At 40.7% G+C, this 22866-nt stretch overlaps 1 protein-coding gene across 1 annotated transcript in view; it reads left to right on the top strand.

Moving 5' to 3' along the window:
• The window catches only part of DERA (deoxyribose-phosphate aldolase), a 102072-nt gene that overhangs the window by 10867 nt on the left and 68339 nt on the right, over positions 1-22866 (top strand). Inside the window, exons 2-4 of the mRNA XM_080660065.1 lie at positions 18385-18482; positions 19857-20004; positions 22150-22245. Of these exons, the coding sequence (XP_080516191.1) occupies positions 18385-18482; positions 19857-20004; positions 22150-22245 (342 nt within the window). The remainder of the gene's footprint in view (positions 1-18384; positions 18483-19856; positions 20005-22149; positions 22246-22866) is intronic.

The raw sequence follows: 22866 nt of genomic DNA, 5'->3' as shown, positions 1-22866 counted from the left end.
GTGCTCAGTTCACATCCCCCCTTTCTCTGGTGGTTGAACAGGATTGAATACATTAGTATATACTTTCTCTCTAGGTGCTTCATTAGTGCACGTCTTGACTTCATAATTCTTTATGGAAGCAGAGCCTTTTATTTTGTATTTGTTCCTCTGCATCACAGAATACTGATTACAGTCTTAATGTTTCTTACACTAAAAGAAAAAAATACCTTGTGGATTCACCTCTTCCTCTTTCCTTCTATTCCTGTCATTGCCTCCTTCCTTCACACACCAAATCATGATGGTGCCTCATACGGAGCTCATCTCTCTGCCTCTGGCCTTTCTCATCTGCCTCAGAAAAAATTTATATTTGGTTAACTTTCTTCTTGTTGTTTGTTCAAATTATATTTACCTTTTCAGGTTTGCGATGTTGACTATTTGGTTACTTTAGAATGTACTTCCATTTCATGAAAACTATATATAATCTGAATCAGATTAATGTCATCTCTGACTTTAGTAGAAAGTAATGATTGACTTGGTGGGGACAGTCAGATAGTGCTGTGAGAAGTGATGAACAGGTTTGCCAGGTAAAAGTCTCACAAGGCTGGAAATAGAGACGTCTGTTAAATCCTTGTAAAATTGTATGTCAAATAGATAAATTAAGTAAATACGTGTTTCACTCTGAAGATTTTATATATGCATTCTGGAAATAACTTAGGTTTGGAGTCATAGAGACCTGTTTGAATCTTAACTCTGACATCAATCCTGTGACCTTGGACAAATAATTTGATCTCTTTGAGCTTCAGTTTTCTCATCTGTAAAAGGACCTAAAGCCCCCTGTGGTAGAGTTAGTGTGAATACTCAGTGAGAATATAGCTACATCACCCTTAACTGATGAATGGTAGTCACTATTCCAGTACTGTCCTTAATATTACCTTCATGATTTCATCTCCTCTGGGAAGGCTTCCTTTACCTGCTCTGTGGGACTGGTTCACCTGGCTCCGTGGATCAGACAGTGGGAAGCCTGTGTTTCTGTTCTGCTCCACTAGGGGGAGTCCTTCCAGACCAACTTGGCCAGGAGGTGTTACTGTAAAGCTAACTCAGACTGACTTCGGAGTTGGCACATCTGATGGCTTTTTTTTTTAAGTAGGGTGGTGGTGCTCTAACGTTTTTGATGGCTTGTCACAGAGCATCTGAAAACACAAGGAAAGCCAGTCACCTTGTCAAAAGCTGTGCGGTAAAAGAACTTCTTCCTGTGTAGAAGTTGCAGAAGGCGATCAGGTGCGGTGGGAGGCGGTGTTTTGAGTCAGCACCCAGCAGGTGGCGATTTCCACTCAAGTTCAGTTTTGAACAGATATTCTCAGACAGTGCTGGCAATCACTGTGCTCCATAATGTAACGGGGGTTTGTTTGTTTGTTTGTTTTGGGAGACAATATCAACTCCAGCCCTGTCTGCTTACAGTCAGGGTATTTTATCACATGTTAGATGCCTGCTGTCTAAGGGATACACCTACATTCCAAGCTCCTTCTGCGTGTGTTTAAAAATATGTTTAAACACAGATTAAGGCAGTACTGGAGTTGGGATTGGAAAGCATTTGATATTTTCTGCAAATCAAAGGGTAATGAAAAGGTGATATAAAACATGGATAATACATATACCAGCTACACAATACATGTTTCTTTTTAAAGTTTTCATTTACTTTCAAAACTTAGTTCATTTTGGTTTCAAACCAGAATTGCATGTTCAAGATTGAGAGTTTGGTTATTTAGTCCTAGACTACCCAGATTAAAATTTTCTGCAAATTAATATGTATGTTGAGATCGTTACCCATTTAATTAAATATAGCTTCTTTTTTGAAAGGAAATTGGACTTTGAATTCTGAATCTGTGGGATTCAAATCCTGATTCTTCTACCTATTGTCTTTTGAGTTTTCACACTTAAAAAAATGGGGTTAATAAAAGCTCAGTCACAGAGTAATTGTGAAGATTAAAAGAGATATGACAGTAGAGCACCTGGCAATGGTGCCTGAAAGGTAGTGAGCTGCAATAAGAATTCCTTACCCTTCCCTTTCACAAAATATAGGAATGTGGGGAAGTTCTAAACTTAAAACTAAAGAATAACTGGTTGTGAACAAGGGTGTTTGCTGAGTGGAATCTATTTATATATTCTATTTATATAAAAGGTTAATATGCAAAGTGTCCCCACTGGAGTTTGACAGGGAGACTGAGAGTTCTATCACTCACTATGACGTGCACTGACCACCAGGGGGTGGCATGGAATAAAGGGAGGCCCCGGTCAGCAGCCAGAAGGCCCCGATCAGCCCTGATCACTGGCAGGCCAGGGACCCTACCCATGCATGAATTTCATGCACCAGGCCTCTAGTATAACATAAAATTGTGAGGAGAAGTTCAAAGAGTCTAGGGCAGTTGGAGCTGCAGTGCATGCTGGAATGCAGTGGTGGTTGAAACTAGATAGGTACTCAGTACCTTTCTAATGATTTGCTTTCCTTCATATGGGAATATGTTAAAGGTATTTATCATTGGGGACCCCTCCCCCCCACCATGGGAATTTATCCATCCCAAGTTCTTTTATTTTTCTAACTTATTTTTGTGATCAGCATCTTTGAAATTGATAAATAAGAAGACTGTAGAATAAGCGTTCATTTGATAAGATTTATTGGTGCCATCCTATGACTATTGTAGATATATGATCCCAGACACGTGCTCATATGCTATTGCTTGAGAACTAGCAATATTGTTTTGGTAAAACTATGGCATTGGTTTCAAAATTTAAATATACAAATTTTAGTCGCAAATTTGAAGTGAATCTTAGTAGGTCATTTACAAAGTATTTGCCCAAAAGGGTAGGTGTCAGGAATAATATGAACTCACAAGCTTTTGGAAATAACACCCCTCATAAAATATGTCCTTCATTATTTACTATATCTTACCTTAGAGGTCAAACATAAAAGTAAATGTTCCTGGGAGAGGTCATATATTACCTTAAATCCATGGGTATAGTACAAATGACTGGTAATAGATTTTTCCTGGAATGAGATTTAAGTGGGATAGTGTGTGTGTGCACTGAGAGCAGAGTACATTGAGTACAGGAGTGGTAATGGGGAAATAGGTTTCAGGAGAAATAGGTACAGATTTTATAGAACCATTAAGTTCCATTAACATATTTCTTCTTCTTTCCCCCGGAGCTGACCATAATTAAATTTAAACAAAATAATAATAATAATTATTTTTAGTTTTATTCTGTAATATTTAAGTTACGTGTATGATATTTTGACAGGATTAGTTGTGTGCAGGTCTGTTTTCTTAGGTAAGTATCCTTGCAGACTCTAATTTGTGTGACTAGCACAACTTCCAGCATGGGTAGCAGATTTATGAATAATGTTTTCCATGGACTTATCATGTGAAATCAATAAATAACAGGGCATTTTTTTTGTTTTTGTTTTTTAAATATATTTTATTGATTTTTTACAGAGAGGAAGGGAGAGGGAGAGGGATAGAGAGCTAGAAACATCGATGAGAGAGAAACATCGATCAGCTGCCTCGTGCACACTCCCCACTGGAGATGTGCCCGCAACCAAGGTACATGCCCTTGACCGGAATCGAACCTGGGACCCTTCAGTTCGCAGGTCGACGCTCTATCCACTGGGCCAAACCAGCTAGGGCAACAGGGCCTTTTTGGAGATTTTCATATTTTAATTTAGGAAAGTCTGTCATCAAGTGCCTCATTGAGAGGAAAGACTTAAATAGGTTTTCTCTGAAGCTCCTAGAATAATTGATCAAATCGTCTCAAAGGGCTGAGTTGGATCTTTCCCGAGCAGGGTGCCAAAGTTTTCCAGCTTCTTGATGAATTTATTCAAGGTCTAATGATTCTTTCTGAACTCTGGGCACATGTAGGGGCTTGGAGAAACGGGTCAGAAATTTTCCCAGAAATCCAAGTTTGGTTTATTAAGTCTAATGGTGTATGTTCAAGAGAATGTATAGTAGTAAAATTGAGATCTTGGTAATATGTCCTGTGAGATGGGAATTTTTGTCTATTAGCAAATTTATTTAAGATGTTAATTTGACTGAAAAACATGAAAGAACTAATTTTTAAATGACAGTTTTCAAAGTTTTGTCAATTCAAGAATTAATTCACAATATTGTTTGGTGTGTGTGTGTGTATGTTTTCCAAATTTGACAAGCATTTATGAACTCATAATAGACCCTTAACTTACTTTGCCTGGTGAAGTAACAGGTATAGATAGAGGCTGAAGAACCATTTGATTTAGACTGGTAGAATTTAATTCATTTCACAAAAGTGAAGGTTTGGCCAGGTATAGAACAACCTGTAAAGGACATTTTGTTTATATCCCCCTCGAGATATTTGCTTCTATCTGTACAAATCAAAACCTCTGGGATACACTGAGATTTTAGTCATACTGTAAGTCCATATGTGGAGTCCAGAATGTAAGTGCTGATGGCCTGTAGGAAAGGAGAAACTGCATCTTTTAGGAACATAATGGTATACTTTCTAATGAAATTTATGAAATAGAGGGGAAGTGAAATAGCTGAATGGAACTTAGAGAATTACTGGGAGATCACCTGACCCTTAATGTTGGATGTATGCCTGGAGGCAAATCTCTTGGGAGAATTGTGAGAGGGATAAAATAATTCACAAATACGAAGCAGTTTATAAACACTGAGGAGAAGTGGGTTCTTTAGTGTCAGTCTTGGGTTCAGACTCTTCACTTTTAACTAAGTAATCTTTGGAGATCCCTTTAAAAAAACAACAACAAAAAAAAAGTAGAGTACTCCCAGCTTCTTTTATTGTACAGCATAAGGCCTGCTGGTATTCATCCTGATTAATTAGCAAATGCTTCTCTCCTCTCTTTTCAAATGTTATTTAAATTTTTATTGAATATATACTGTTCTCTTTAAAAAGGCATGTCCGTAAGAGTTAATACAGCAAACTCCTGTTCCACCCTTCTACATCCCTACTTCCTGCTCCCCACATGGAGCCTTTTCTTCTAGTGTTTACCTCCATATTTCAAAATAACACGCTTGTACTGGGACCCTTAATTTTTCAGTTTTAAATTTTATGCATCGACGTTCTGCTGTGGAAGATAAAGATTTAGCTCTCTTGCACTGTGTCTCCCCCTTCCTCTCCTAGGGCCCCTCTTCCATCCTCTCATTATGGCAATATCATTTTAGTTAGATACATTTTCAGTGTTTCTATTATTAAGACTGTGTCAATATTCATTTATAAGCCATATGGTACACTGTGATTACATTTTATTTTTTGAATAAATTTTTATTTTCTCTGGAATTGTCTCATTTGTTCAGTTTTCAATGTGGTTATTACTAATTCAACCCTACACCAGCTGTCAGCAATGAAACTGCTTTTTTGGCACATTCAATGAAATGATGTCATTCATTAGGTTTGTATTTTTTCTAGGATACATCACCCCTAGTGTCCTCAACTCTCCTGTTTGAATCCAGCTTCTCTGGAAGCCGGCTGCATCCCTGGTAGACTGGGCTCTCCCTCCACCTTCATCCAAGGCTTTCTTTTCACACTACTATTTTGGCCCTGTTTTCCTGATTCCATGTCTTCCTCTTTCATGGTTTTCTTCCTGATTTGGTGGAGCGCAGTTATCAGCGACTTCCTGAAAATAAAGGCTTTGAATGTCAAAACATGCTTTTACTTTTCAGTCATATTTAATTGATATTTCAGCTGAGAATAGAATCCTATATTTGAAATTCTGTTTCCTCGGGAATTTCACGGCATTCTTTCACTGTATTTGGCTTCTATCCAGTGTTCCTCTTGACAAATTTGATGCTCTTCTTATCCCTGTTTTGTAATGTGACCCTTCTTTTTTCTTGAATTATTTCTCTGATTAATTTTTTCCTTTCATTTTCTTAATTTTGTCCTGGAATTCCTACCTCTTGGATGTTGGACTTTTTCGATCAATCCTTTGATTTTATCTTTTTTATTTCTCTCCTGTTTCCTGTTTCATTTCTCTCTACCCCCCCCCCCCCCCCCCCCCCCGCCGCCCACCGGGAGGATGGGGGAATAGGATATTTCCCTCAGCATCATCTTCCAAGTCTTCCATTGGACTTCTCATTTCTACCACGTTTTTAATTTCTAAGAGCTCTTTAGTTTCTTTTTCTTAATAGTGTCCACCTACGAAATGTCCAGACCTGTAGAGAATTTTTATAATAGTTTGATTGAGCTAAACTGACAACATATGCCCAGGAGCAATATCTGCAATGCTCAGGAGAATAAGTGTTTTGCAGCGTCTTTTATGCATGTGAAATAAGAAGGAAAAGTAAGGAAGATTACATGGAGGTGGGGGAGAGAAGGTGGGAATTAGGTTCCAGGATAGTTACCGGGTAAGATGATGTTCTCTCTTGAGGATGGTTGTCTGAAAGTTGTGTTTCCTTAGATGCACAGAAACAATGGGTAGGGCTTGCTTAAGGCAAAGATTAGCCTTTTACTAAAGAAGTTACATGCCTGGGGCGTGACTACCCATCTTGAGCTGCCCATTTAGAAATTTATGATCAGATCACCTGTGAGGTTACTTTCCATGGAACCCCCTTTTTCTTTCTGTCCACAATATCCTCTTGTATTATGGATGAGGATATTATTTATAGTCATTCTCAAGTTTTCTTCTGCTTCCTACAGTGTTGTGTTGCCTCCCGGTGCCCTCCACTCTTTCCTGTCCAGTTGTTTTTACTCTGTTAGAAGCTTTCCTTTTATGTCAGGTAATCCTTTTTGTGCCTTCATATTTAAGAATGATGCATTTGTGTAGTAAAGAATCTAGTCATGTCCAAAGACAGGTCTGGCTTTTATCCTTGGTTTTTGGAGACGATCTCTAAACCCTTGGACTGTCCTGCGTGGTAAGAGTGTCTTTGTTTCCCTGGGGCTTTGGCCACAACAGATAGTCTGACAGTGTGTTTCCTGGTGACTGCTTTGGGTCATGTGGTATTATGGTAGCTTGACCTCTGGAGGCTGGGAACTGAGGTCAGACACAAATTATAATCATCATGACATTTTACTCATAAATACTTTTAGCATTTTTAAGAAATAAAAACATTTTCTTATTAATACCATTGTTACATTAACCAAATTTGAAATAATTCTTTCATATCATCTAATACCAATTCCATATTTCAATTTCTTCAGTTGTCCCCCAAATGTATTTTATCACTGGTTTGTTCAAGCCAGGTTCCGATTAAGGACTATGCATTATATTCAATTGTATTTGTTTCCCTTAACCTGAAATAGAATCCCTTTTTTTACTGAGTTTGATGCTATTGGGTTATCTGACCTATAGATTGCCCCAACTTGGGGATTTCTCTGGTTATTTCCTCATGATGTCATTTAACTTATTTCTCTGTCTTCTGTATTTCCTTTAATTTGGAAGTTGTATCTTGCCTTAGTCTGGTTTTTCTAGAATCATTAGTAGATAAATAGATGTAGATATAAATAAAGAGATTTAGTATAAAAACTAGCTCACGTGATCCTGGAGGCTGAGAAGTCCAAGACCTGCAGTTGGCTGGCTGGAGACACAGGAGGGCGGATGGTGTGAGTCCCAGTCTAAGCCTGAGGGCCTGAGAACCAGAAGAGTCAATGGTGTAAGTTCCTTTTTGAGTGCAAGTCTGAAGTCAGGGCTAGCCCAGTGTCCCAGCTGGGTGAGGCAGACACTGAGAGAGTTCTTTCTTACTCAACCTTTTGTTCTATTCTGGCCTTCAAGGGATTGGATGAGGCCCACCCACACTGCAGAGGGCAGTCTGCTTTAATCAGTCTACGGATGCAGGGATTGATCCCGGATTCAGGGGTTGATCCCGTCTGAAACACCCTCACAAGATATAGCCAGAAATAATGGATCCCGTCCAAAACACCCTCACAAGATATAGCCAGAAATAATGTTTAAAAAAAATACCTGGGCACTCCGTGAGCCAGTCCAGTTGGCACATAAAATCAAAATTAACCATCCCATATCTAAAACTTGATTAGATTCAGATTAAACAGGTCTGGTCAGAGCACTTCAGTAGTGATGCTATGTAGTTCAAACTGCATCATGTCATGTGGCATACAATGAGTGTCTGCTTGATGTTAAGTTTGGTCATATGTCTAAGAAGATTGCAGCTACATCTGCCAATTGTACAGTTCCCGTTCAACCTTTTGACCTGCAAGTAAATGTATGAGGCAGTACTTCTATACCATGTGCATATCCAGTTGACCCATGAACTTATATCACTCAGTGTCTTTTGCATCCATTGATAATGCTTGCCTGTATCAATTATTTCACTAAGGGTAGGGAAATAATGTAGCTGCTTTAAGTTGATTCTTTGTGTCGTTAAATCTCCCACTTTTTTTCTCCCTTCCCCTTTGATGCCAACACTTCCTCCGATGTCGTTGCTGTTTATGAATCCTCCTTCCTTGTCCCCAGATGTCCCTTCCTTAAGTTTTCTTGTCACATAGTAGCTATGTGATGAATCTTGGTTTGATTCTGATATAAAACTGTTATTTCCTACTTGTTTGTGAAATTCTGCTTCTGGAAACAAAAAATGAATAGCTGCTGTTTTTTTTCTTCTTATACACATCAGGAAATTTGGATGTAAAACAAGCAATATTTAGAGCATGCATTTTATCTGAAGGGAAAGCCATGCTTCAGAGTTTTATCTTTTGAGGCTGTATTAAATTCACATCTTTAGGCACAGGATTCTTAACATAACAGCTAATTTTTTGGGTATCTACAAATGCTTTTTAAGCAAGTTTGGGTCTTCTTGGAGCCCGTGATATCTCTGTAGAGCGATGTTGACACATGATAAATGTTGAAGAGCATTTTGTGCAGATTACAGATCATCAACTTTCCTGAGAAATGGAAATTCAGAATCTAATTTTTCATTAAATGTAGTACTTTTTTTGAGTTCACTGCTGCTGATGGATTTTTTTTTCAAAATAAAGAAACCTAACCCGAAATAAATAATTTTAGATTTATTGAATATAAAAATGACCAAAGCATTGCTTTCAGTCTGCTCTCCTCAAGGAATCTAGAGATTCTCCGACATATTCCATGTTCATCTAACCTACACATTCAAACACTTCTCATGACCCTACTGCCGCGTGGCATGGTATGGCTGTATCTCTTGCAGTTTGGGGCTCAGGCCAGGGCACAGCTGGCTGCTATAGCAGATGGCTGCAGAGAAAGAACAGTGTTGCTTACTTCTATCATCACTCAAGACTGGAAGGACTCAGCTGTTGCTAGCCACAAACACTCCCGATGCCCTGAGCCCCCAGTGAATGCCCTGCGTACTGGGAGTGTTGTTTCTGTTATGTTTGGGAAGGTGGAAAAAAGTCAAGTTTTGGTTTCTTAGAGTGAACCACATATTCAGGTAAGAGCTCTGCTCACTGCATGCCCTTTACCACTATTATTGGAGACCATGGTAGAAGTTGGGGTCTACCAAACCCGAACTGGTTTAAGTTTGTTTAAAATGAAATATACAAGACAAATGCCCAACTAGATGACGTGGTCATCGTAGTGAAGACTAAAAGCTCAGCAGATGGCCCAGCCAGTGTGGCTCAGTGGTTGAGCTTCGACCTATGAAACAGAAGGTCATGGTTCGATTCCTGGTCAGGGCACATGTCCGGGTTGTTGGCTTGGTCCCCAGTATGGGGCGTACCAGAGGCAGCCGATCAATGATGACTCTCTCATCATTGATGTTTCTATCCCCCCTCCCTTCCTCTCTGAAATCAATAAAAATATATTTAAAAGCTCAGCAGATGGACAGTACTGGGAGGAATGGTTAGATTTCAATCCAGTCGTCAACGTGTGGAGAGGGACGGAGAGGAGGCCCAGACGCCAGCCCTGGCCGTTTGTTCTACTCTGAGAATCTCCCACTTACCTGAGGATATTTATGGGTGGAGAGCAGAGGAAACGGCCTTGAACTGTGTGCTTGGTGAACCTTGGAGCTGCTTCTGGAATGTCAGCTTTTCTTGGACTGCTCACTCTCCAGATGGGAATAATGGCACCAGAGAGGGGGTCGCTCCTATTTGTTTGAAGGCAGAATAGAAATGCTCCGTCAGCGTCAGCGGACTGATGAGGTTTCCACCGCACCACTGGAGTGTTCTGGTGTGAGCCACACCCGCTCTCGTGTGAGCCTTTTAATTGGCTTCCCCCCAGCAGCCAGAGGCTTGCTTTTAAAATGTAAATCAAACCCTTTTAGGCCTGTGCTCAGAATTCTCCAAAGACTTCCCATTTCACACCTAAAGTCCTTTCCAGCTTGAAAGAGGCCTACTTAAGGGGCTTTCTAACAGGCTTTGGGTTTTATATTGCCACAAAGTACATGCCTACATACATGTGATTAAAACATAACTTCCGTAAATGACCCCCCCCCTCAATATTACATAGAGTGTACCCTGATGTTTTCTATTTTATTCTATTTCTTCTTTTTAAAAATGCTGGTTGCAGCTGACCGAGTTGATATCATGACACATCTATGGGTCATGACCCTCAGTTTGGAAAACATTTTACTCTGTGGCCTGGCCCTTGCATTCCTCTCTGACTTTCTCTCTGCCACTTCCTGCCCCTCTTGCTGACTTTCCTCCATTACACCTGTATCTCGGCGTTGCCTCAGATATGACATCTTCACTCTTGCCTTAGGCCCTTCCTTTGCATTTGCTCATCTTCTGCCTGGACACTGTTTCCCTGGACAGCGGCCTCATTGCTCACTTCCTATTTCAGCTGGGGTTCTGCTCAAATGCTTTCTTATCAGAGACTTGTTCTGTGCCCATCCCTGCATCCTCCAATTCTTATCCTATATAACTTTTCATTGCAGCCACATATAGTTATATGTTTATCGGGTTCTTCTCATTAGAAAAAGCTCTTTAGAGTAGGATTTTATTTTTTCTTTCACTGCTGAATCTGCAGAGCCTATAGCAGTGCCTGGCATTGAATGGATGAATAAATGGAAATCATAGTCAGACCTGGGAGAGCCCTCTAGGGCAGTGGTCAGCAAACTGCGGCTCACAAGCCTCATGCGGCTCACGAGCCGCGGTTTGCCGCTCTGTTGACTAATGAGTTTGCCGGCCACTGGACTAGACTAAATGTTACCGTGTAGTTGGATGCTGTGAGGATTAGGCAATTGTGGCATATTGTGTGCATAGAGGTAAAGGGTAGTATATGTCAACAGAGCGGAAAACCGCGGCTCGCGAGCCGCAAGTGGCTCACGAGCCGCAGTTTGCCGACCACTGCTCTAGGGCGTCCATGCCGCCATTGGACATTGACCAACCCCTCCAACATTCTGAAAGAGTGTTATAACGCGTGTAGCTGTGGATACAAGGCATACCAGAAATGACAGCCAGATGGAAGAGGAGTGAAAGCAGAGAATAGACAAGATTGCTGCAGAGGGATCAAGTTGGCTTTTAACTTGATGCCAGCAATTTAAGCTGAAGTATGTCAGAGGGTGTAATAAACTCATTAATGACCTGGGCTTGGGTTGGTATCCTAAAGAACGATCTGGCTGGTGATGTGTGAGGGATGGGAATTAGCGATTAGGGGCAGAGTGGCTCTGGGGAGATGACGGAGCAGCAAGGCTCTGAGTGCTCTGGCAGTCTGTGTTGGCAGGGTGCTGGTGTCTTGGTTTGTAGAGCATCGCGCTGGATTCTGAGGATGTTGGAAGAGTTGGCTAACGTCCAGTGCGGGCCTGGCTGCCCTATAATGGGCTCACCCAGGGTTTATTGGATACTGGGCTTTGGGTGGAAGACTAATTGTAGACTCCATCTGCTGGTAAGGATCAGGCTCCCAGCCACAGTCTCTGTCTTGTATCTTCCTGGCTTAGGAACCGGGCGAGGCTGAGTCTGCTCATTTATTTATTTATTTTTACTATTATTTTTAAAAATATATATTTTATTGATATTTTACAGAGAGGAAGGGAGAGGGATAGAGAGCTAGAAACATCAATGAGAGAGAAACAGCGACCAGCCGCCTCCTGCACACCTCCCACCAGGGACGTGCCCGCAACCAAGGCACATGCCCTTGACCGGAATCGAACCCGGGACCCTTCAGTCCGCAGGCCGATGCTTTATCCACTGAGCCGAACCGGTTTCGGCTGCTCATTTATTTAAATTGAATGTCTTCTGAGCCTGGCTGGATCAGGCTTGTACTGATATTCAGAGCTCTTTTTTTGTAGCTAACCTTTTCCATGGCTAAGGTAGAAAGACTAGATGCGATCAAGTTGATACTTCACTAGTTTTCAGTGTCTAAAGTAAAAAATAAATTTACTGTGATGCAACAGATGTATTGAGCAGCTGTTTTTGTGCTAGGCACTTGTATGGGAGGGTGTGGTCATTCCTGGGAAGTTTCAAATTAGAATTGAAAATAAACAACACAGAAATAATGGTCAATTAGCAAGAGGTTCTCAGTAATAGAGTCTGGGATGAAAACTGTACAAGTGCATATCAGAAAATGACTGGAGACAGCGCTAGGGAACAAATTTGGGTGGTACAGGCAGTCCTCATGTTACGTTGGAGATCTGTTCCTACGGCGCGACGTAACGCGATTTTCGCCGTAAGTTGGAACCCACATAAGCACCTACGTCACTCACATGGAGCACGTACACAGCAGTAATGAAGTGAAATAGTAAAAAAATTTAAAAGAAAGATAACAATTCCTGACCTTTACTTGTGGTAAATAAATAATAAAAAACATAAAGCACATATGAACATACATCGAAATGACGGAACTTTTTTTTTTAAATACTGTAAATGGGAGATGGCGACATAACCACAAAACGACGTAAGTCGAGTCCGACGTTAAGTCGAGTCCGATGTAACCCGAGGACTGCCCGTAATAAAAGCCTAAGCGACCATTACAGCGGAATGACCAGAATGACCAGTTGCTATGATGCACACTGACCACCAGGGGGCAGACGCTCAACGCAGGAACTGCCCCCTGGTGGTCGGTGCGCTCCCACAGGGGGGGCGCCACTCAGCCAGAAGCCGGGCTCACAGCTGCCATGGCTGGCGAGTGCAGTGGCAGTAGCGCATGCCTCTCCCACCTTCGTGGCAGCAGTAAGGAGCAGCACGTCGAGCGATAAAGAGCAGTGAGCAGGTGGGTGGTAAGGAGCGAGGGGACCCAGACTGCAAGAGGGTTCAGGCTGGGCTGAGGGACCCCCTACCCCCAGTGCACGATTTCGTGCACCGGGCCTCTAGTTCCATAAAAAACCAAGGAAGAATGAAAAGAGAAAACATGGGAAATTTAATCTTTCTTAGTCTTCCAAAGTTTTTGGGGAAAAAGTCTCTAATAAAGTATCACAATTTCTTTTTTTCTCCATTAGGAACAAAGGTAAAATCAAAATACAAAATAAACCTTCTTTTATACAGTTATTTGGTGTTACATGTTTTATATTGTGAAGAAGTTCACAAATAGCCATAGAAACACAAATGGGAGTGATGGAAAGGCTACAAAGTAGATTTTTGGGGAAAATGATCTCTCTCCACTGAGACTGGAACAGGAAAAATAATAATAATAAAGAATTGTGAGAAGAGTCTTGGAGAACAAATTTATAAATGACAGAGAGCCTGAAAGGCACCAAATGACATATTAAGAGAAACCGTGGGATTTTCTTCACTGGAGAGTGTTAGAAAAGAGTATTACTGCCTTCCAATTATGATTTCATATCTATTCTCCCCAAAGACACATGTACTTGAAACCCCTCCTGGCCCCATAAGAGTGGATTCTATGGTCCTGATGAGATTGTGTGCAATAGAATCACTTCTCCTGGAAAGGAGACGCTAAAGGGTACTCGAGTAAAATATTAAAAATTATGAAGGACATAACAAAGGCCAATCAGTTCTTTCTTTTCCCCAGACCCCATAATATGAGAACAAGGGTTATTTGATGAAATTAAAGAGTAGCAAATTAAGTGCTAATAAAATGAGATAGTCACTTATAATTCATTACCACGGGAGGTCACAGAGGCAAATTCTGCGGCTAGATTAAACACGGGGCTGGGTAATTTTATGACCACTAGTGATATTTTTAGCAGTGGAGGCTGATTCTGTGAGCGAGGTAATCCTATTACATTCTCCAAGAGATGGTTTGCAGGGACCTCTGGCAAGTGGTATCTGAGAAGTGTGAGAGTAGGCCTCACGGGTTCTAACCTTTGATGGGGAATTGTACTAAAAATTAGTTTTTAAGGTGAATGTCTTCAGGGATCCCATTCACGCTCAGTCCCTACTTCTCTTGTGGAGATCCAAAAGTCCTCTCTAATCAGAAGCAATCAGAGTACAGAGTTTCATTATCCCAGATGCTAAGTCCTGGAGATCTATTACTTAGTAATGTGACTAGAATTAACCACGCTGTATTGTGTACTGGAAATGTGTTGTGAGGTAGATCTTACATGTTCTGAGTACACACACCCAAAAAAGGTAGATGTGTGAGACGATGGATATGTTAATTACCTTGATTGTAGTGATTAATTTACGGTATTTATAAAATGTATATCAACACATTAAGTTGTAGCCCTGGCTGGTGTGGCTCAGTTGGTTGGAGTGTTGTCCTATACATTAGAAGGTGGTGGGTTTGATGACCGGTCAGGGCACATACCCTGGTTCCCCAGTCCAGCACACGTAGAGGCAGCCAATCGATGTTTCTCTCTCTTCCTTCCTCTCTCTCTAAAGTCAATAAAAAAATTAAAAAAAAAGTCCACACACAAAAACAGCAAGTAGTATACCTTAAATATATATAATTTTTATTGGTCAGTTATACCTCAATAAAGCTGGGGGAAAAAAGATAAACATTAACAATAAAAAGCAACTGGCCAAGACTTCTAGAATAGATCATTCCTGGACTTGGGGAGCCATTTAGCTAATTTATTGAATACTATCCATGCATTAAGCACGTTGCTTGGATTTTAAAAAATCTGTTGGGAGAATGAGCGTTTAGAGAAACTAGTGCCATTCAGAACGAAGGGGAGAGTACTGAAGGCAGACTGTAAAGGAGCCCATGGAAGAAAAAAGAAGCCAAAATAACTCAACCTCTGTGGTTCAGAGTGGGTTCACGGAGAAGGTGACACTTGGACTGAGAATTTTTTATTGAGGTATATTTGACATATAACACTGTCGTAGTTTTTATGTGTACAACATAATGGGCTGATAAATGTATTGTTGTGAAATAATTGCCACCATAAAATTAGTTAACCTTCATCACCATGCAGTTATAATTTTTTTCCTTGTGATGAGAACTTTTAAGTGATTTCAAATATGCAATATAGCATTATTAACTGCAGTCACCATACTGTACTGTACATCCTTATGACATTGATTTTGTAACCACTATAGAAGTTTGTGCCTTCTGTCCCCCCCTTCACCCATTTCACACCCAATCCTCCACCCCCTGCCTCTGGCAACTACCAATCTGTTCTATGTATCTCTGAGTTCAGCTTTTTTTTTTCTTTTTTTTTTCTTTTTTTTTTTAATCCTCACTGGAGGATATTGGTCCATTGATTTTTAGAGAAAGTGGAAGGGAAAGGGAAAGACAGAAATATCGATGTGAGAGGAAAACATTGATTGGTTGCCTCCTGCATGTGCCCTGACCAGGGCCTGCCTGGGCTGGGGAGGAGCCTGCAACCATGGTACAGGCCCTTAAGCAGAATCGAACCCAGGACCTTTCAGTCCACAGGCCTACGCTCTTTCCACTGAGCCAAATGGCTAGGGCTGAGTTCAGCATTTTTAAATTTTGTTGTTGTTTTTTAGCTTCCACATCTAAGTGAGATCTTTCTTTGAATGAATTATTTCACTTAGGGTAATGCCCTCAAGGTCCATGATTAGTGTTACTAATGTCAAAATTTCCTTTTCCATGACTAAATAACATCATAATATTCCATTTCATTCTTTATCCATTCATTTGTCAGTGGACAATTAGGTTGTTTCCATATCTTGGCTACTGTAAAATAATGCTGCAGTGAAAATGGGGGTGCCAGTGTCTTTTTGATTTAGTGATTTTGTTTCCTTTAGAAAAAAATCCAGGTGGAATTGCTGGATCACTTGGTAGTTCTGTTTTTCATTTTTCTGAGTAACCTTCATACTGTTTTTCATAGTGGCTGCACCAATTTACATTCCCACCAACAGTGCACAAGGGCTCTCTTTTCTTTATATCCTCACTAACACTTATTTGTCATGTTTTTAAATGTGTGAGGTGATAGCTCATGGTGGTTTTGATTTGCATCTCCCTCATGATTAGTGATGTGTAGCATCATTTCATGTACCGGTTGGGCATCTGTATGTCTTCTTTGGAAAAATGTCTATTCAGATCTTTGAACTGAGTCTTAGGGATTGAGTAAGGGCTCACTGTAGGCGAGATAAGGACAGGCATTCTAGGCAGAAGGGACCGGCAGCCTGCACAGGTCCAGAGACAGGACATGATGGAGTGTCAGTGAACTTACAGTGCTTGGGAAAGGCTGTGCCACAGAGTTCAGTTGGTAGAGAGGGAGAAGACAGGGCATGAGGGGGAGGAGGAAGACAGATTATGAAGATTGGGATTGCCTGAGACTTCTCTCTGGCAGCCGTGGCCAGAGTGGGTGGGGAGTAGAGAAGTGGGGAGGTGCTTCCAGGAAGTGTCACATGAAATAAAGGACAGCCCCTCAAAGTGTGCCCCACCGTCATAGCCTTCCCTCTTTTGACTACTGTCCACGGCTGCCTGGTGGTGAATATGTCACCCAGCTGCTTGCTTCACTCGTTTTTACTATCTGCCTGAAACATTCTTTTCCATGAACTTGATCACCATTAGTTGTAGTTTGTTTTTTTTTTTAAAAAAAAAAGAGCCCCTACCTTTGGTTAGAGAGAAGTTCTTACAGGTCTCAGAAAAATTGGATGAGTCCAGTGTGTCTATCTGATTTTACTTCCTTGGGTCTACCGAGAACCAAATTCATTTTGGGGTGGGAGGAAGAGGCAGATTTCATGTGCCTGACCTTAGACTCCAGTTCTCTGTGAAGTTGGTTCAGCAGACAAGCAGGAAAACATACAATATCTTTGAGGAACAGATGGATTGAAATGTTAAAAATCCGTTTGTTAAGTGATTTCGGCTAACACAATAACTTAATTAGGAAGAAAAGCACCCAGACTATGTTCCTTCTTCAGTGATATTTAAAATAAGAATATCATTTCTAATCATTCAAATGCTAACTTGCAATTTCTACACCATCGAATGGAAATGAGAAAGAGAGAGAGAAGTAGAGAGAGAAATTTTGTAGACACTGACTATCTTGTAGTTTTATTTTTGTGGTAGATGCAAAGAATTTATTATTTGTGTTGTTACATAGTCTAGTATGCAACCAGCAGTTTTCCCCATCACTTTATAAATAATCGTTGAATTGTGACACATTTCCTAATGAGTAACCTTGTCTACACTAGTCCTTTAAGGCTCTTCTGAGAAGCTTCTTTAAAAACATGAGGTTGCTAGAGGGATATAGAGTGAGGTTGGTTATAGAAGGTAAATGGGTGAGGCCACCTGTGTTCCAGAGTGTTGGTGGGTGCAGTTGCACTGCATGTGCACCCGACGCTGTGTTTAGTTTGGACACTCAGAGATGAAGGTCATGACTCACAGCACCGGAAATACAAGAGACAATTGTACCCCAACTCCAATATGAACTAATACAAGTTCCCCAGTAGAGAGAGATCCAAATGTTGGCTCTGTCTGGGGAGCTGGCAGTGTTTTCACAAAGAAAACCACTTAGGCTGGGTCTTAAAGTAGAAATGTCCGTCAACTAGCAGAGAATGGCGGGTGGGATGGAGTCGGAAAGAGCATTTCAAAACCGAAGCAACAGAGATGTTTCTCCTGGAATTTTGAGCAGCTTGTTTCTTTTCCTTTTCCTAACCTCTGTTACATCAATGTTGTAATTTCTAATACATTCTGAAAAATTCCCCTCTGAGGAAAGAATGGGTTGTATCATGTCAGCATGTAGTAGATATTAATCTTGTCAGTAAGGGGGTAGTGATTGAGGATTCCTTTAAGGCCCAACATCAATTCACTTAAGTATGTTTTAATCATTTGCTCTCCTGGCCTGGGCACTCACACATAAGTCTTTGCTGTCAGAAGTGAGGCACGTGGCCCGAGCAGCACAGTGTTTCCCCCCATTGTTAGGCACGTCTGTGTAATGAATCAATACAGGCTCTTCTGGTTCCAAATGTACTTAACTTTCCACGAAGCATGCCTTATCATGACTGGGCTTCTTTCAACAAGGTTATTTATTTGTAGTTGTGCGAAAAAGAAACATAAGCTCTAAAAGAGCTTTGGTGCCAGATGATAAATAGATCCTTTCAAGGACCGTGTTAAAAAAAAACAATGGGTGACTGTATTTAATAAAACTTTTTAAGTTTTAAAAAGTATTCTCCATTCCCCTTTAGACCTCAGCTGGATCTCCAAAATACAAGTGAATCAACCAGCGGTCCTGAGACGCGCTCAGCAAATCCAGGCTCGCAGGACCGTGAAGAAGGAGTGGCAAGTGAGGCTGCTTCTGTGCCTGTCCTTCCCAGGGCCCGGCTCTTCCCTCAAGGCCGCAGTATTGAATTTCGCTCAAGATGCATCTAACCTTAAAAGATTGCAGCTGTCCATGACTTATTTTAATAATTCATATATGATGATGATGGGTTGGAGAAAGATAACACATTTATCCAAACAAGTTAAAATTGTTATCACTCTTGAGTGGCAAAACCGCAAATGATTTTGAGGCATCTTTATTCATGAGTGCATTCAATGGCATCTCTTCTCAACACATTTATTCAGTTTCTTAGACATACCTTCTTTGGATGTCTTCTATTTTAATTTTCAAACCGTAACATCCAAACCTGGTGTGCCCACTGTTGAGGCCCTTAGGTGACCTCCTTTGACCATTGTGTTTTCCTTCGTATTAATTTTCATAAACCATGTTTCAAAATTCAGAAAAATGATGTTGCGCGGAGTACTTGTGGTTAACATATTCTCCTGTGGATACCAACCAAAGACGTGCTATGCCTCGTAGGACTAACAGGAATCGAGAGTCCATTTTACAAGGGAGGCAAAGTATTGTGATCGAATCCTTTTGGGTGACATCTCATATTTTGTTCATCTTTGGAAATATGCTGATTGAAAAGTTAAAAGGAAACTAGTCAGAATGAGTTGTGAAATATGAATATTATTTAAAAATGGAATTGGATTAAATTGAAACAAACAAAGAAGTTAGGGAGTCTTCTTTTATTGTTGTTAATCCTCACCCGAGGCTATTTTTTCCATTGATTTTTAGAGAGAGTGGGAGGGAGGTGGAGAGGCAGAGAGAGAGAAATATTGATGTGAGAGAGACACATTGATTGGTTGCTTCCTGCACATGCCCTGCTGGGATCAAGCCTGCAACCGAGGTACGTGCCCTTGACTGGAATTGAACCCGGGACTCTTTAGTCGGAGGGCTGATGCCCTAATCACTGAGCAACCAGCTAGGGCATGGAGTCTTTTTATATCTCATCTGAGATCCCAGGGCTGGAGGTGAAACGTAAGACAGAAATGCTCTTGTTCCTACATTCTCCCCTGTGGGGTAGCTGTGAGGGGCTCCTTGTGGATGAGATGGAGAAATTAGATGTGGGGAGACTTGATCTATTAGGGATTTCAAATTGGAATATCTATGGTAGAAAAAAATGTAAGACTACTCTTCCCCCTTTTATTTTATTCTTTGTAATGCTCAGGTTGTTGGTCACTCTTAGCAATGTTTATATTATAACAGAATGATATGCTTTCAATAGTATAGATGTCAGCTTTTAGTATTCATGTTTGTCTAGTGATTCTTTACTAACTAACTGGGTTGGAGATTGATTTTTTTTAACCTTATTTTTGTTTTTCTTCAAACCAGGCTGCTTGGCTCCTGAAAGCTGTTACCTTTATAGATCTTACTACACTTTCAGGCGATGACACATATTCCAACATTCAAAGGCTCTGTTATAAAGCCAAGTATCCAATCCGGGAAGATCTCTTGGAAGCTTTAAATATGAATGATAAAGGTAAAGTATGGTGTATAATCTGTCTGTTTTTTTCCCCTTTTTACAATACTGATGACTAAATCCAGAGGACTTAAGACAAGATTCAGCTGCTAAAATGACAGCAACAATAAAATCCAAGTGATAGAATTGTGTACACAGACAACTAATTAGATTCTTCTCTGAAAAACAGCAGGGAGAGAATCTGAGTCTTACGTGTAGGTCTGTTCTTTCCATCATGGATTCAAGTTGCTGGTAGAGAACTTCTTGATTTTTCTTTTCATTTCTTCAGTTTTGGAAATTTTCTATCTGGTGACTCTAAAATACTGATTCTGATTCCCCAGCCACATGTGAAAAAGCCAGTCTCATTACTTAATAATCACATCTCATACATAAAGTATTTTCTGTGAGCAAATGAAATACTTTTGAGAATAAAATGCAAATGGGAAATATTACATGCTTGTATATTAGGTTCGATCTTTTGAGAAAAGTTATATTCACTCTCTTAGTATACATGAAAGAACTTACAGCAACTTTAGGAAGTTGCTGTAAGTACAAAACTTGAATATTTTAGAAATGGAGGAGACCTTTGAGAGTCAATCTCCTTATTTCTAATATTTCTTTTTAAAAAATATATACTTTTATAGATTTCAGAGAGGAAGAGAGAGACATAAAACATCAATGATGAGAGAGAATCATTGATCAGCTGCCTCCTGCATGCCCTACACTGGGGATCGAGCCCAAAATCCTGGCATGTGCACTGACTGGGAATCGAACTGTGACCTCCTGGTTCATAGGTCAGTGCTCAACCACTGAGCCACGCTGGCTGGGCTCTAATATTTCTAAATGAGGAGACCAAGACCTGGACGGCTAAATGCTGTTTCTAGGAGGACATGCCCTGTTGTTCACTGGACTGGTGTCAGGAGCCAGGTCTTTCCATGAAGGGTGTCTGTAATGAGTGCAGCTGGAGATGTAGATAAGTTGTAGACCTAAAAACTGGACAGCTTTTGAAAAATATTTATGATGTTTTTCTTGAGTTGACAATAAAAACAGCACCTACTACTAACACTTAATGGTAACAGCTTTGGGGGACAGGGGCTAAAAAATGTAACAACTCTGTATGCTTTATGTTATTGTTTTGTTTTACAGTGTCTAATTTAATTTTTATTTTTGTAAGAGCTTAATTCCTCAAAATGGAGGTTCCAGATTTATATTTTACTAGAGGTCTGGTGCACGAATTTGTGCACAGGTGGGATCCGGCTGGCCACCTTGATGGGGTCCCATCGGGCTGGTCCAGCAGTGGGGAGGGGCTGCGGTGGTTGGCTGGCTGGCCCCAACCCCGATTGGGATGGGAGGGGCTGATTGGGGGCTGGGCTGGCCGGGGGTGGGGGGCTGATTGGGGCCCGGATCAAGCTGGTTGGCTGCTGCAGTGCATGTCATAGCCACCGGTCATTGCGGTCGTTCTGGTTGTTCTGCCATTCTGGTTGCTGGGCTTTTATATATATAGATTATTTCATATAAAAGCGGGGGTAGTATTAATTAAATGTCATTTTGCCATACTACCCTGTAAGGTTCACTTATATTTTTCTTAATCCACTTTCTGAATGCTGGACAAATCTGGATTTTGTTAATTACATGAAATAAGATATATATATTTTTAAATATATTTTATTGATTTTTTACAGAGAGGAAGGGAGAGGGATAGAGAGTTAGAAACATCGATGAGAGAGAAACATCAATCAGCTGCCTCCTGCACACCTCCTACTGGGGATGTGCCTGCAACCAAGGTACATGCCCTTGACCGGAATCAAACCTGGGACCTTTCAGTCTACAGGCCGACACTCTATCCACTGAGCCAAACCAGTCAGGGCGAAATAAGATATTTTTATTGACCCAAGACCACCATACTTATTATTTAAGAATTTTTAAAAAGTCGTGTTATGTAACTTCGAAGAACAATGTATCACAATTGTTTTATTCTATGACTGTAACGATGAGAAACATTCATGTAGTCAAGAACTGGAAAGGAATGTGGAAAATAAAAACCTTTCAATTTTTGCCGCGTTGGGGGGGAATTCTCTTTTCCTCTCATTTTGATTTCTGCTGATAATAATTAAAAGCATACTGAACTTAACATTCAGAAGGCTGCTGTGGTTTCTTTCTTCACAGGAATCACTACGGCTGCCGTTTGTGTCTACCCTGCCCGCGTGTGTGATGCCGTGAAAGCGCTGAAGGCTGCCGGCTGTAATATTCCCGTGGCATCAGGTAAAACGGGTGTGGCTTTTGTTGATGTCTTTCCACATGTTTCCAGTTCTTCGACTCAGACATCTGGGGGTGTTACATATAGTTGTACACTATGATTTTAATCAGTTTTATGTATTTGATCGGTTGTATTTATTCTTTTAGTATTTATTAATTGCCTTCCTAAGTAGTAATTAACATTAACCAATTACTAATTCCTTTAATCAAAGGGAGTTGTATTAATTCCCCAAAATATAGAACTGTATCCCTGTCCTTAAGGCAAGTTAGTTGTTTTGGAGGAATAATCATATTTAAAAAATCATAATGCCAGATGTGTAGTATATTATATATGTAAAATATGATCATAAAGACATGCAGAAGGTAGTTGTAACTCTGAGCGGGGACTGATTTATTCTGCAGTGGTGGGTGACACTTAGAGAGTAGGGGAATGCTTCATAGAGACAAACTATAACTGCACTGGGTCTGAAAGGGTAAGGGAGTTCACAGTGTCGATAACACAGGGAATGGCATTTAGACAGAAGAACATGTGGGTGAAGGCAGAAGCATGTTCTGCGAACTGCAGGTGGTTTGCAATTGTTGGATCCTAAGGTGGGACAGAGTGGGGGCTGTGGGAGTTGAAGCTGG

Source organism: Plecotus auritus (assembly GCF_963455305.1).
Source record: "Plecotus auritus genome assembly, chromosome: 3".
In the NCBI taxonomy this organism is placed as follows: domain Eukaryota; kingdom Metazoa; phylum Chordata; class Mammalia; order Chiroptera; family Vespertilionidae; genus Plecotus; species Plecotus auritus.
This window is presented reverse-complemented; position numbering and strand designations above follow the sequence as displayed.